Genomic DNA, 15,339 nt, shown 5'->3' with positions numbered 1-15,339 from the left:
GAAAGTTGCAACTGTCAGCTCCACACCTGTAGCTCAAGCAGCTGGGGCACCAGGCACATACACCAGAGCTGGTGGGTTCGAATCCAGCCGGGGCCTGCCAAACAACAATGACAACTACAACCAAAATATAGCTGGGCATTGTGGAGAGCGCCTGTAATCCCAGCTACTTGGGAGGCTGAGGTAAGAGACTCGCTTAAACCCAAAAGTTGGAGGTTGCTGTGAGCTGTGATATTACTTCACTCTACTGAGGGCTACAGCTTGAGACTCTGTCTCAAAAAAAAGAAAGAAAGAAAGTTGCAACTGTTTTTATCCAATTTATGAAAGATAAAATTTTAAAATGCTTTGAAGCCAAAAGGCTGTTTAAGACATTGTCTTGTGGGAGACCGAGGCAGGTGGATTGCTTGAGCTCACAGGTTTGAGACCAGCCTGAGCCAGAGAGAGACCTCGTCTCTAAAAATAGCACAGCATTGTGGCAGGCACCTATAGTCCCAGCTACTCAAGTGGCTGGGGTAAGAGATTTGTTTGAGCCCAAGAGTTTGAGGTTGCTGTGAGTTATGACACCATGGTACTCTACCAAGGGCGACAAAGTGAGACTCCGTCTCAAAGAAACAACAACAACAAAAAAGACATTATCTTGGGGTGAAGACTAAATTGAGGGTGTGGTATTCAGGCCTGTTGTCTCTGGATTGGATTATGTGCGCCTTGGTAAATTCTTTCAGTTTAACAAAAGGTTCAAGGAAAAGAGAGACAAAGGAATGGTTCTACAGAAGCCTAATAAACTCAAAGTACCTGCAACCAAGTCTAGAGAGGCATCAAAAGAGGTTGAGATTGTGGCTGCTGGCGAATGAGCTGACTTGAATACATTCTTAAAAGCTTTTGAGAGTTGTGTTGCTAAGTTGCCAATCTAACTGGCAATGGATGACTGTTCAAAATATGAAATGACTCTTGGGCTGCAATATGCCTTAAGCAGGAACTAAGAAAGCTGTTCAGGCACTAAGAACGTGATGAAAGCATTCCCTAATGTCCTCTTTAGACGTGACCAAGGATAAGAGAAAAGGACGCCTTTCCTTGCTCCCAGAGAGCTGCTTTTCAGGAGCAGGCTGAATACCTTTCCTATTCCAAGAGTAACAGGACCTCACGTTTGCTCAGTGGGATTACAGAATGCTATGGAGCAGCAAATACCATGTGCCTTTCACCCTGCTTTCAGGAAAGGAAAGCTTACCGAGACTGTCTCTTCCTGTTCTTTCATTGTATTTTGGGTGTATATATGTGTGTGAGTGTGGTGGGGGATAAAGGTAGGTAACTTGCTTTCTTATTCACATTTCTTATTTTTTAAACAGCCTTATCACTGATATAAAAATAAAAAGTGTATATATTTAGAGTGCAACTTGATGTTTTGATATATGTATATATTTTGAAGTGATCACAATTCAGTTAATTAACTGTGAAATTATCAAAATGGAGACATAATGTCAGATCCTAATAAAATGAAGCCAAAGGCCATGAAGGAGAGGCCCTCACGTGAGTATGCCTGTGACGGGCCCTATACAAGGAATTCCTCAAAACCAGTGTTCCAGATAAGCCACTTGCACCAGGGCACTTGGCTAACAATGGCCCTCTCTACCAATGAGCTAATGCCAACTCCTGCAACAAGTCCTGTAACCAATGGTCTTTGTTTCCAAACAGCTTAGCTTAACTTCTTTTGTCTTTTTTTTTTTTTTTGTGGTTTTTGGCCAGGGCTGGGTTTGAACCCGCCACTGGTTTTTGGACCAGTGCCCTACTCCTTGAGCCACAGGCGCTGCCCAACTTCTTTTGTCTTTAAAAGCTTGAAGTGGGTAGCAGTTGAGAAATCAACAGCTTTTCCTCTGCTTCAATCCCTTTGGATGCACGGATGATCCACCATAGCTCGCACCATATTGCAATGCCCTCCTCCTCCCAAATAAATTCTTTGGTTTGGAGCTGGTCTTTGCTGCTCATTTTAGGTTCACATCACATACTTTGTTGCTGTTTAAATTTGCACGTCTCAGGATCAAGGGACACTTTATCTAGACTTTAATCCAGATGAGATCCTGGATTTTAGATCTCACATGACTGGGTAAGACTTTTGGACTCTTCCTTGAGGAGCTGGTGTGTATCTTGTGTATAGAAGCAAATATTATCACTTTATCTACTGTAAGAGTATTATAACACTGCACACTTGCCACCCTGGGTCAGCGGTTCTCAACCTGTGGGTTGCGACCCATAGGAACTGTTTTAGGCCACCACATTAGGAAGGTTGAGAGCCGCTGCTGTAGGTAGAGTGTGCAGCTCTGGTCCAATGTTAGGTTTTTCCATGCAAGTTGGTTTTGGCCAATGGAATATGAACAACTTGACTTATGACGTATCTAAGCAGGAGCTTTAAACATGCTTGCATGGTATAGCTTGTCTTTCGCTCCTGCCCTTCACTGTGAAAACTGTTATGTCCTAGGTAGGGGCTATCCCATCAGCCTACTGCCAGAAGATGATGGCTTATGGAGCAGAGCCAATCAAGTGAGCCAAGCTTGTGGAGAACTGTGGCTAACCCCCAAGCCCATGAAAAATGAAACATTTGTTGTAAGTCATTAAGATTTGGAGTTATTTGCATATTCCCTGGGTGCAGACTAATGCAAGCTTTTGTATATTCACCCCCTTTATTATATCCTTTTTTTCTGTAACTAATATGATTAAGTTTCCCTGTGTTGAAGAATTTAAAGACCAAATTTCTAATTCCAGATTATTTTTATTAAAGTGCTTCAGTACAGAGTGTTTATCAACAATCCACACAAACGTTGTTGAAACATTGACAAATGAAAATCTTCTATTTTATAAATCACTCGAATAATGTTTTTCTATGCAGTAACAGTAATCAGTATTGGAGATTGGTCAATCTGAGTTTATTCCTAACTACACTCATGAATTCTCAAACTGGGAGGGTCAACTTGGTTATCTTAGCATAAGGGGCTGGCTGGCAATACATGAAAGCTAGGTGCAGCGAGTCCATGGGAAAAAACAACTACTTAGTTTTTCCATCTGCAGTGAGAATTAATCTTCCCTTAGAGAACAGCTGTAAATAATAAAGCATGAAATTTTAAAGTTTAGCATTCTTCCATACCTCAAAAGGCACTCCCATGGGTACTTTAAAAAGGGTAACTTATTTGTTCTTGACACAATTTGAATATCTATATGGCTTTAAAGGAAATAGATTGATGATTGCTCTTTCCTTGAAAATTGTCTTTTCATTAAAATCACACTGAAATCTAGCCTGACCCTAGATTAATAACATTCATAGAAGACATTCTTAGTAAATTTTTATTGCACTAGGACTATTTACTTAGATAAAATTTACAAATCATCTGAAGAAGTTTCATCCATTACATATTTAATTCTCCATGACCCTGCCATAAACATAAATCCTGCTCTCCTGAAGCACAAAGACATAAATTCCAAAGTTTACCTACTAGATTTTGGTATTGTTCCTTTTGATATTGTCTCTATCATGACCTGCAAGTGAGACTGTGGTTGACAAAAGACAAAATAAGCAAATTTTGACTAGGTGTCCTAGCACAGAGTGACCTGGTGTCATCATGTGAAAGATTCAGTAGTGTCTATGTTGGGGAGGGGATTTGCACCACTGAAGGTAAAAAGGCCTGAAGATACAGATGTCATAATTGTGGGGATAGAAATAAAATAATCCTGAATAAATCAGAAATTTTTCTAAAACCAGTTTCTTTTGGGTACTCTGTAATTCTGCTGTAAATGAAAGAAGTGTAAAGAGGTTCGTATATCAAGCCTAATGTTTTCAATGAAATGTGCAATACTTTTAGGTAGAAACAGTATTGCTAAATCTCCACATGACACTTTGAAACCGCTAGCAGTAAATAAAAAAAAAAAATCAATCAACATTGGAGAAAAAGAAAAATGGTAAGCTGCGATGCTCTTACTGTGCTTTTCAATTAAAAAAATAAATAAATCTTGTGCACAAATGAACATGCCATCTCAATAAATAAATCCTCCTATAGCTAACTTGTCATTTAAGAAATTAACTGCATGAAAAGGATAATTTTCTGCAGTGTACTCAGCCATCTTAAGACTAAAGTAGTTTCAGAAAAAACAATCAGGCCTTAAAGATGGCCTGATTGTTTCATATTGGTATTGGATGTGACTCTTTAAAAATAGCAGAGCACTCCATGCCCTATATAGAGTACACAAGGAAATAATATTCACATTGAACACAGACCTTTTAGGGAATAAAGAAAAAAAACTCTACACAACATACTTTTCTATAACATGCACTATTTAGGGAATAGTAAATCATCATCTTCCATAAAGGTGAAGGTGCTCTAAAATCATTGTAGGGCTAATGATTTTAGAAAGAGTGACTGTCAAAATTTAAAACTTAAAATATAGACTTAATTTCTAAGTTGGTTTTGCCAAACCTCTTAGAAGTCCTAAGAATCCACAGTGAATAAGAAGAAAACTTTCTCCCTAATTCACAAACTGCACCTCCCACTGTCTGTGATGAAAGTTAGGGTTCAAATGCCACAATAAACTTCCTCTCTCTCTTGTGGCCAGCTAAGGCTAGCCTGGTTCTAGCCAAGACTAAAGCAGGGAGGATGATGTCGCACCAAAGAGGTTGTCCAGGACATATCCACTAAAAGATTTCCAAGGCCAACTGGGCACCCAACTGATCCCTGGGCATACTGCAGTCAAAAATAATTCATCATTTTGTTGTGACTTAGCCTTGCAGCATCTCTAGGCCCAATAGCCCCCAGACAAACCCTGAACTATACTGGATGTCCTAGGGCTTAGCCAGATCTCCTTTTGACAACCACTCTTAGAAATGGAAACGAAGGCTGGATGGGCAAGGTAGACAGAGCACCATTTATTGGAGCCAACCTCCATCTATAGATGCTTTGTTGACAAGAGCTCAGTTAGTGATTCTGGAGCAACTCCTCCCAACAGATGGGCTGTGAAAACACCTCACGCTCCAGCCAGAGCTCATATGAATAGTGGAAATCTTCAGGCAGATCCAACTTCTGCCCCAGTACACTCTGCAAGCAGTTATCCACAGGTGAAAATTCAGAGTCTTGGGGTCGGTCATACCGGCGGCTGTTAAAAGCCTCAATGTTGGCTCTCAAAGTACATTCTTCGGCTTGGAAGTCCCATGGCCTGGCATCAATGTCTTTGTTAGAAAGAGAGGAAGAAAAAGTTGTATATAACTTAGGATACTATTCTTCTTACCATAGCATGGTCCTGTCTTTAAAGACTAGCCAGGTGTTGTGGCAGGCACCTATAGTCCCAGCTACTTGGGAGGCTGAGGTAAAAGGATCGCTTGAGCCCAGGAGTTTGAGGTTGCTGTGAGCTGTGATGCCACAGCACTCTACCCAGGGGGACAAAGTGAGACTCTGTCTCAAAAAAAAAAAAAAAAAAGACAAGGTCTTGCTCTGTCACCCAGGCTAGAGTGTAGTGGCCCAAATATAGTTCACTGCAACCTCAAACTCCTGGGCTCAAGCAATCCTCCCATCTCAGCCTCCTAAGTAACTGGGACTACAGGGCATGAACCATGCCTGGCTAATCTTTTTACTTTTTAAATTTTTTTTTAGAGATGGGATCTTGCTATGTTGCCCAGGCTGGGCTTCACCTCCCAGCCTCAAGTGATCCTCCTGCCTTAGCTTTTCAAAGTGTTGGGACTACCGGTGTGAGTCACGGTACCCAGCTGGATTCCCTTTTTTTTTGCATATGGGGCCGGAGCCCTACTCCTTTGAGCCACAGGCTGCGGCCTGAATTCCCTTTTTTTGTAAAGAGCAATTTACAAAGTAAGTGTACAGCAAGCTGACACTTAGGTTTAAAAAATAGACACGTGCCCATATATAAGCTTATACGTGAAGAAATTATCTTTGGAAGGGTGGACTAGCCACTGGTAACTACCTCTGAGAATGGAAATGAAGGTCCTGAAGGAGGTAGACTTCGTTTACTGTATTTCATTTTACTTTCTTACTAGTTATATTCATTACTAGTTGTAAGTATTATGTCTTTCAAAAGGGTAGTCAAATTCCTTTTGTGGAGCTTTCCCTAAGGAATTACAGTTTCTCTCTCTCTCTTTTTTTGTTTGAAACAGAGTCTTACTCTGTCACTCTGGGTAGAGTGCTGTGATGTCATAGTTCACAGCAACCTCAAAGTCTTGGGCTTAAGTGATCCTTTTGCCTCAGTGTCCCAAGTAGCTGGGACTAAGGTGCCCGCCACAATGCCTAGTTAAAGTTCTTCTATTTTTAGTAGAGACAGGGTCTTGCTTTTCTTGCTCAGGCTGGTCTTGAACTCCTGAGCTCAGGCAATCCCCCCATTTTAGCCTCCCAGACTGCTAGGATTATAGGCATGAGCCACCGCATTCTGGGAGGAGCTCCAGAGGGGTACAACTAGAGAATCAGGATGGGCCAATTACTGAAGACTTTCCTGATTCTCTGGAATTGTCCCCCCAGTACATGATAAATCTACGTGTGAGCTTATTTTAAGATTATGAAGTGAATGCTTGTTTTATAAAATAGATTTTTTAGTTTACACAGGACAGGGTACATACTAGAATCTGGGGCATTTAAACATGTTAATGTTTAGTGTATTAGCACCTGATCTATAATTACATACTTTCTCATCCAAAATATGTAACAACTAATGTCAAAATTAGAGATGAATAAAATGTTTGTTTAGTTTTGTTTAAAGCCCCAGAATCTCCTAGAAGTCAAGAGCTCTGAGAATACTCACCATTTCCGTAAGCCCAGTCATCATTCATGCGGTGGCGTACTTTCTGGTAAATGGCTGACATGGTTTTCATGTTGCTTTTCCTCCACTGGCGCCCCAGGTACTTGGTCTGTATCTTTAGCAGCTTTAGGACATAAAGTTGTAGCATGGCCTGTTTGACCTTGAGGGCCCGCTTTAGGATTGGAGCTGATTTAAACACCACTAGCATCTGCCCATTGAAAGAGGGGTGGGGTGGAGAAAGGCAAATAAAGATCTCAAGTTTCTTGGAATTTCCAACTCAAAGACAAATTAAACCAAACCTGGCTAGCCTCAGAAACCCCCAAGGAGCTTTTGGGAATCTTCAGACCAGATTAGCTATAGTCTTCAAAAATACAGAGGAAACGATTTCATTCATATCTCAAAGTACATGGTATAAAATACCAAGAAAATTTTGTTAGTTACATATCCCATTTTTCACTGTTCCAGTTTCTTTCTTTCTTTCTTTTTTTTATTAAATCATAGCTGTGTACATTAATGCGATCATGGGGCACCATGCACTGGTTTCATAGACCGTTTGACACATTTTCACCACACTGGTTAACATAGCCTTCCTGGCACTTTCTTAGTTATTTGTTACCAATTTCTTGTGTATCGCCTGGAGATAATTCTACATAAGCATATATTACTTTTTTTTTTTAAACACAAATGATAGCCAACTACACATTCTGCCATACTGTTCCATACCTTATGTTTTTGTTGACAATATATCTTGAAAATTATTTAGGCTCAGAGCCCATAGCACCAGCTACGTACTCTGAGGGTGGTGGGTTCGATTCCCGCCCATACCAGCTAACCAACAATGACTAGCAACTGAAACAAAAAATAGCCAGGCGTGGCTCGGCGCCTGTAGCTCAGCGGCTAGGGTGCCAGCCACATACACCAGAGATGGCGGGTTCGAATCCAGCCCAGGATTCTGCAAACAACAATGACAACTACAACCAAAAAATAGCTTGGCACTGTGACGGGCACCTGTAGTCCCAGTTAGTTGGGAGGCTGAGGCAAGAGAATCACTTAAGCCCAAGAGTTTGAGGTTGCTATGAGCTGTGATGCCACAGCACTCTACTGAGGGCAACATAGTGAGACAATGTCTCAAAAAAAAAAAAAAATAACTGGGCTCGGCGCCTGTGGCTCAAGCAGCTAAGATGCCAGCCACATACACCTGAGCTGGCGGGTTCGAATCCAGCCTGGGCCCGCCAAACAACAATGACCAATGCAACAATGCAACCAAAAAATAGCCGGGCGTCGGGCGGTGCCTGTGGCTCAGTGAGTAGGGCGCTGGCCCCATATGCCGAGGGTGGCGGGTTCAAACCCAGCCCCGGCCAAACTGCAACAACAACAAAAAAAGCCGTGTGATGCCATGGCACTCTACCGAGGGCAGTAAAGTGAGACTCTGTCTCTACAAAAAAAAAAAAAATAGCCGAGCATTGTGGCAGGCACCTGTAATCCCAACTACTTGGGAGGCAGAGGCAGGAGAATCACTTGAGCCCAGGAGTTGGAGGTTGCTGTGAGCTGTGATGCCATAGTACTCCACCCAGGCTCTGTCTCAAAAATAAATAAATAAATAAATAAAATAAATAGCTGGACGTTGTGGTGGGTGCCCGTAGTCCCAGCTACTTGGAAGGCAGAGGCAAGAGAATTGCTTGAGCCAAAGAGTTTGACGTTGCTGTGAGCTGTGATGCCATGGCACTCTACTGAGGGCGACACAGTGAGACTGTCTCAAAAAAGAACATTACTTAGGCGGTGCCTGTGGCTCAAAGGAGTAGCCCCATATGCTACTGTGGCCCCATATGCGGGAGGTGGCAGGTTCAAACCCAGCCCTGGCCACTCCCCCCAAAAAAACCCCAATTACTTAATGTCAATATAGAACTGCCTCATTTTTTATTTTATTTATTTTTTTATTTTATTGAGACAGAGCTCAAGCTATCACCCTGGGTAGAATGCTATGGCATCACAGCTCACAGCAACCTCCAACTCCTGGGTTCAAGCGATTCTCCTGCCTCCGCCTCCCAAGTAGCTGGGACTACAGGCACCCGCCACAATGCCTGTTTTTTGGTTGCAGCCATCATTGCTGTTTGGCGGTCCCAGGCTGGATTCGAACCCACCAGCTCAGGAGTATGTGGCTGGCGCCTTAGCCGTTTGAGCCACAGGTGCCAAGCCATCATTTTTAATTTTTATTTTATTTTATTTTTTTGTCTCACTTTGTCTCACTGTCTCACTTTGTCACCCTGGGTAGACAGGTGCTATGGTGTCACAGCTCAAACTCTTGGGCTCAAGCAAGTCTCTTGCCTCAGCCTCCTTAGTAGGTGGGACTACAGGTGTCCGCCACAGTGCCTGGCTATTTTTAGAGATGGGGGTCTTGCACTTGCTCAGGCTGGTATCCAATTCCTGAGCTCAGGCATCCGCCTGCCTTAACCTTCCAGCATGCTAGGATTACAGGTGTGAGCCACCATGCCCTTCCAATTTTTTATTATTATAAACAATGCTGCAGTGAATACTCTTGGACTTGCATCATTTGAGATGTGGGACTGTAATCCAAACAGTGCTAACCTTCCCTGAAGGAAGGTCCATATTCAGCTCCTTGAAACGAAATGGAGTGGTGAGTAATACTATAGTAGAAGCGCCCAGAATTAGGAGGTGCTAAGTCTTATGTAGTATTCAGTGTCTAACTACAGAGCTCACAAGGCAGGCAGTCCACAGATATTTACTAATGATTTTTAAAAATTCAGTCCGTTGAGGGGTCCACCTCAATGATCTGAAGCCCCACTCACCATGGTCCTGGAATGTTTCCATTTGGTCAGTTTATTGAGCAACCTTAGGAGGTTGATGCAGGAAAAGAGGTTCCTCCAACAGAACTGGTTGTTGTCTCCAGCTTCCTATAATAGGACCATCCATCAGTATCTCAACACCTACAAGACTTTCATTCCCACAGAGGCTGGAAGTCACTGTTGGTCAGTTTACGTGAGGTCTGCCAGTATGAAGTACTAACTCCTCACCCCTGCTCTTCACATTGAGGTCTCAAAACCCAGGATGGCAGCTCAGTGCCTGTAGCTCAGCGGCTAGGGTGCCAGCCACATATACTGGAGCTGATGGTTCAAACCCAGCCCAGGCCTGCCAAACAACAATGACAACTACAACCAAAAAATAGCCAGGTGTTGTGGTGGGCGCCTGTAGTCCCAGCTACTTGGGAAGCTGTGGCAAGAGAATCGCTTAAGCCCAAGAGTTTGAGGTTGCTGTGAGCTGTGATGCCTACCAAGGGCGACATAGTGAGACTTTGTCTCAAAACAACAACAAACAAACAAAAAACACACATGATGGCCTTCATACGAAAACCCTCTCACCTGCTAATCCTGGAAGACTACTTTTACCTAGATCAAGTACTGGTTAGAAAGATAATACATGAACACAGGAACTTGATTTGTAAGCTTTCTTAGGTAGCTTATAATAATTTAGGATCAGAAAAAGATGATAAGAGTTTTATCCACATTTACAGGCAATTTGCACTTATATAAGCTTTGTCTGCAATTGCTAGAAATTAGGTCTCATTCTGGTAGATTCTAAACTACGTTGAATGTATCTGATATTTATTATGGTTGACTTTTTAAATCAACCCTCATCATCCTTTATCAAATTTTACTATAGTCAGATACTTAATTCTACAGCATGGAAGGAAAAATGGCAGATGGTTTATTCTAACCAGGTGTTTATTTTTTGTATGTTTCTTGATAGCTTATAAGCACCTAACCAGAGATAACAGATGGATGTCAGATTAGAAACAGGTATCTGCTCACAGAAGCATTTTTCAGGGATAAAAATAAAAGTCCTTATGTGATTCTGAGGTCTGCAAGTACACACTGGTGTCAGAAGCTGTATAAATCAATGAGCGTGCACGACAGCCAAAGCAACATCTTGGAAATTCCTCATGTCTGCAATGTGAACGGAGCATGGACGAGTGGAAGACATGTAGCAGGGAGCTGCTGTCAGGAGAAGGGAAAATTACCATCACCCCCTCCAAATTAACTTGACGCAAGCAAGACAGGCATACATCTAATGTGGAATAAACATCCAGGATTTTTGAGGGTATTAGGCTATAATACCAAGGGCCAAAAAATTTCAGGGAAACTTTTTGGAAATATTATTTAGAAATAGTACATACACTCCTTCCTAGGGTAATGTTCAATACTGTGCTTAGAATTAGTCCCAGCAGAACGATCTGCCTGCCTCTGAGGGAAACTTCCAGGAAAGTTTCCACCCTAGTGATCAGCTAGTCTGGCTTGTCCAAAACAGGTCAGGTTCTACAGATACTGCATCTCATGTGGTTAACAGAAAGATAGACTTTAGAATTTTTAAGCAGCAGGGGAAACATAAAACATGGATAGGTAAGTATATTTCTTCTATTAGCTTCCTTCATCCTGATTTCCAGTATGGTAGAGGCATAAAAAACCTGGCATTCCCTAACACTTCAAAGAATAATATGGGAGTAGAGGCATGCACTTGTAGAAATATTAGAGTAGGTACCAGGACTGCTGGATTACACCTTTGATTGTATGATCTTAGGCAAATCATTTCCCCTCTGCATCCTGTAGATGGTTGAATGACTTAATCTCATTTTTTTTTTTTTTTGAGACAGTGTCTCACTTTATCACTCTCAGTAGAGTGCCATAGTGTCATAGCTCACAGCAACTTCAAACTCTTGGGCTTAAGCCATCCTCTTGCCTCAGCCTCCCAAGTAGCTGCAACTACACGCACCTGCCACAACACCCAGCTATTTTTAGAGATGAGGTCTCACTTTGGCTCAGGCTGGTTTGTACTTGTGAGCTCAGGCAATCCACCCACCTCAGCCTCCCAGAGTGCTAGGATTACAGGCACTTCCACTGTGCCGGGCCTTGAATGAGTTAATCTTCAAAATTGTTTCAGCTCTGACCATTCTATAAGTCTGTGATTTACTTGAACTTTCTCCAGTTGAAAAGAATTGCCTCATTCTTTTCAATGGAAGCATAATATTCTATTGTAAGGATGCACCATCATTTGTTTAACCAGTTGGGCCTGTAATAATGGGCAGTTAGTTTGTTTTAAATCTTTCATTTTTACAAACCATGCCACAGTGAATAATCTTGGACTTGCATCATTTGGGATGTGTGATTGTAATCTAAACAACATTGCTAACTTCCCTGCCAGAGGTACCCCGAGGGAGGGTCCTTATTTATTGGATAGTTCTCTGAAAGAAAATGGACTAGTGAGTTAGCAAGTGAAATAAGTTTTAAAAGAGAAGTTTTGAGCGAGGGTAAGCTGATTGTGGCTGCCTTTTCCTCATAGCTCTCCCTCCCTGAAGACAGTCTCAGCTGCCTGGCTCTCCTTCCCTTCTGATTAGGCTTTCCCAAACAACCGTAACTGGACCCACTTCTAACAGCAGCTGCTGCCGGGAGCTGGCATGATGGCGTACACGCTGCTCAGCGACACACTTGTTCTGTCTCCTTTGCTTGTAGCAGCAGCTCTGCCTGCAGCGCTGCTCCAGCTTCTGCCATGTTCCAGCTCAGCAGATAATTGTTTTCCCAGCAGGCCTGCAGCTCCACAGGTACCTGTTCGGATTTGCCAGACTCAAGGGGTTTTTCTCTGTGTTTGTATTGATTTAAGGCAGGTCATCTCTTTTGAGGGGGAGGGGAAGACTCAGCATATTTAGCAGGACGTAACCCTCTGGGAGGAGACGTTTGTGAGAGCAGCGCAGTCACACTCTCTGGTTCTTGGTACTTCCTATTAGCTAAAGCAAGACCTGCACTGGCTTTCAATTAGCTAAAGGTGAACAAGAAAACATCTGTCCACGTTCCACTCTCACCAATAAATACTTGTTTGCAGTACATCGTGGGTCTACAGTCTCACTTCAGGGACCACATCCCACCGTCTCAGAGCTTCTCCAAAACACTACAAAGGTTCTGTTCTCAAAGAGCACCGCAGTTCAGCCGAGTGAACCAAGCCAAATTAAACTCCAGGCTATGCCAGTTACATAGGCAATTAACTCAGATGGCTGAGGAAGAATGGAGTGTTTCTTCCTTTTGGACTGAGGAAAGCAGACTGGGTTAGAATTTAGCACTAAAAGGCACTCAGTCCAATTTCGTCATCCACAGAAACAAACGCTGAGGCACAGACAGGGAAGGGGCTGAATTGTATTGAATTTGAAGACTCTGTTTTTGTTTACCATTCACTTTCTAGTTGAAATTCCAGAATCCTCAATGGTGATTTCTGAGAGAAAATTTGGTTTGATCCCCTGCTTTCCGAGCTTCTTGAAGACCTAACGGTAGAGAAACCCTTCTTTTATGTCCTACTAGAATTCCTACTTCAAACCAGAAGGAGACAAGTTTCCAGAACAATCAACAATAACACCCCCTCCAATAGTGAGGTTTCTAGCTTGAAAGTAGAGCATCTGAGTTTGTTAGCTATATGATCATTCTGAGCCCTTAAAAAAGGGCTGCTAAATGTGAGATCTGATACTGTTTCTCAAGCCTCCTTAACAGCTCACTGGAGTCTCTTTAAGCAACAAACTAGCTCTGCACTGAGAAATCAAAATTATTAATATTAACTTCGTTGTTTTATAATGAATCTAAACATTTTATAGCCCAAGGAAAGCTGAATGCTCATCTAATGACCCAACCTCTCTTCCTTTTATGGATGAAACCCCCTATAACCTACAGGAAATCTGCTCAAGATCTCTCATATAGGCAATCCCCAGGTTATGAACAAGATAGGCTCTGTAGATTTGTTCTTAAGTTGAATTTGTATGTCAGAACAGGTACATTTACCTGTTACCTGTAATAGCTTCCGTTTGTAAGGCTATTATGACTATTGTGAGTTGTACGTAAGTCAGCTGTTTGTAACCTGGGGATTGCCTGCAGTTACAAGTGGTAGAGCCACATTTGTCTGTCTTTTCTATACTACCAACTAGTCTATTTGCTTTGTGCTTCAGGTTTTCCATGCCATGTCAGCTCAGCATTTATTTAAAACTATTGCAAAAACGTTTGCTAGGTCTTCATACCTAATGATCGAGTCGGTGGCTGCTTCTACCCTGTTTCCCCGAAAATAAGACATCCTCCGAAAAGAAGACCTACTTACAGGAAAGATAAGACGGCCCCTGAAAATAAGACCTAGCGCCTCTTTGGGAGCACACCTTAAAATAAGACACTGTCTTATTTTCGGGGAAACAGGGTATCAGCCTGGTGCTTGGTCTCGTACACACAATAACAGCTATTTCTTGGTAAAAGATTCTTTTGACTCAAAATTTCTCTATTATGGTTCATCTAACTGAAAATGAAAATATTTTTATTTTACATTTTCTTTTCCCACATATTAAAGAATGATGTGAGAAAACCCTTATCATATGGGTTTCTGATTAGTTACTGCTAGATTAAGGACCTAGATCTAGATAGTGTGAGAGTGTGATAGTTCATAAGTGAAATGAGGAAGTAAGGAGGAAGAAGAAAAGAAAATTTCAAGATCCCTGAAGATTTTAGCAAATTACATGTGCTCCAGGGAAGCAACCTGGCCTGTGAATTTGAAAAATCACCCCAGAGATTCTAATTTACTCAGGAAGCCATTATAGAAATAGTGACCAACAGAAAAACTGATGAAATGCTGAAATTTCTTTTCTGATATTAATACCTAATGGAAAAGGAATATATATCTCATGGTATGTTTGAATTATTTCTGTGATAGAGAAACAATAATACTAAAGGCATCTTGGTTCTAGTGATGGTGAATATAGAACAAAGACTATTTTAACAAGTCATAAATCATTGGTTGAATAATGCCTGAATGGAATGCTACAGACCTGAATAATCGAACATGACAATTACATCCCGGAAAGAAAACTAAAACCACAACAAAAATCTTCCAGGATGTCTGGAAATATCTGGATTAGGAAATTATAAAGTAAGTAAGAACAGATGAGCTGGTACATAAGGAGCTGGTACATAAATTTAAGTGATATAAATATATTTTTATAAGTCTTTCTGAATATAAAAGCCAAATTTGGGAAATATTGCAGTGACTTTTAAAAATTAACTAATCTTTAAAAAAATTTTTTTTCTTTTTTTTTTTTTTATTGTTGGGGATTCATCGAACGTACAATAAGCCAGGTTACACTGATTGCATTTGTTAGGTAAACATGCAGTCACGTCTTGCCCCCAGAAGGTGTGGCACACGCCAAGGCCCCACCCCTGTCTCTGCTTCCCCCCACCCCCATGACCTTAATTGTCATTAATTGTCCTCATATCAAAATTTAGTACATAGGATTCATGCTTCTCCATTCTTGTGATGCTTTACTAAGAATAATGCCTTCCACTTCCATCCAGGTTAATACGAAGGATGTAAAGTCTCCGTTTTTTTTAATAGCTGAATAGTATTCCATGGTATACATATACCACAGCTTGTTAATCCATTCCTGGGTTGGTGGGCATTTAGGCTGTTTCCACATTTTGGTGATTGTAAATTGAGCTGCAATAAACAGTCTAGTACAAGTGTCCTTATGATAAAAGGATTTCT

General features: G+C 41.6%; 1 protein-coding gene across 2 annotated transcripts in view; it reads right to left on the bottom strand.

The window, feature by feature from the left end:
* Positions 1 to 2,745: 2,745 nt before the first annotated feature.
* Positions 2,746 to 15,339, bottom strand: part of STRIP2 (striatin interacting protein 2) — a 47,232-nt gene continuing 34,638 nt past the window's right edge. For both annotated transcript variants that reach the window (XM_053553607.1, XM_053553608.1), the window contains exons 19-21: positions 9,579 to 9,683; positions 6,775 to 6,979; positions 2,746 to 5,200 (exon numbers count right to left, since the gene is read on the bottom strand). In XM_053553607.1, coding sequence (XP_053409582.1) covers positions 4,950 to 5,200; positions 6,775 to 6,979; positions 9,579 to 9,683 — 561 coding nt within the window. In that variant the 3' untranslated portion in view covers positions 2,746 to 4,949. The remainder of the gene's footprint in view (positions 5,201 to 6,774; positions 6,980 to 9,578; positions 9,684 to 15,339) is intronic.

Source organism: Nycticebus coucang, chromosome 11 (genome assembly GCF_027406575.1).
Source record: "Nycticebus coucang isolate mNycCou1 chromosome 11, mNycCou1.pri, whole genome shotgun sequence".
Lineage (NCBI taxonomy): Eukaryota > Metazoa > Chordata > Mammalia > Primates > Lorisidae > Nycticebus > Nycticebus coucang.
The sequence above is the reverse complement of the archived record's forward strand: the minus strand, read 5'-3'. Positions and strand labels throughout refer to the sequence as shown.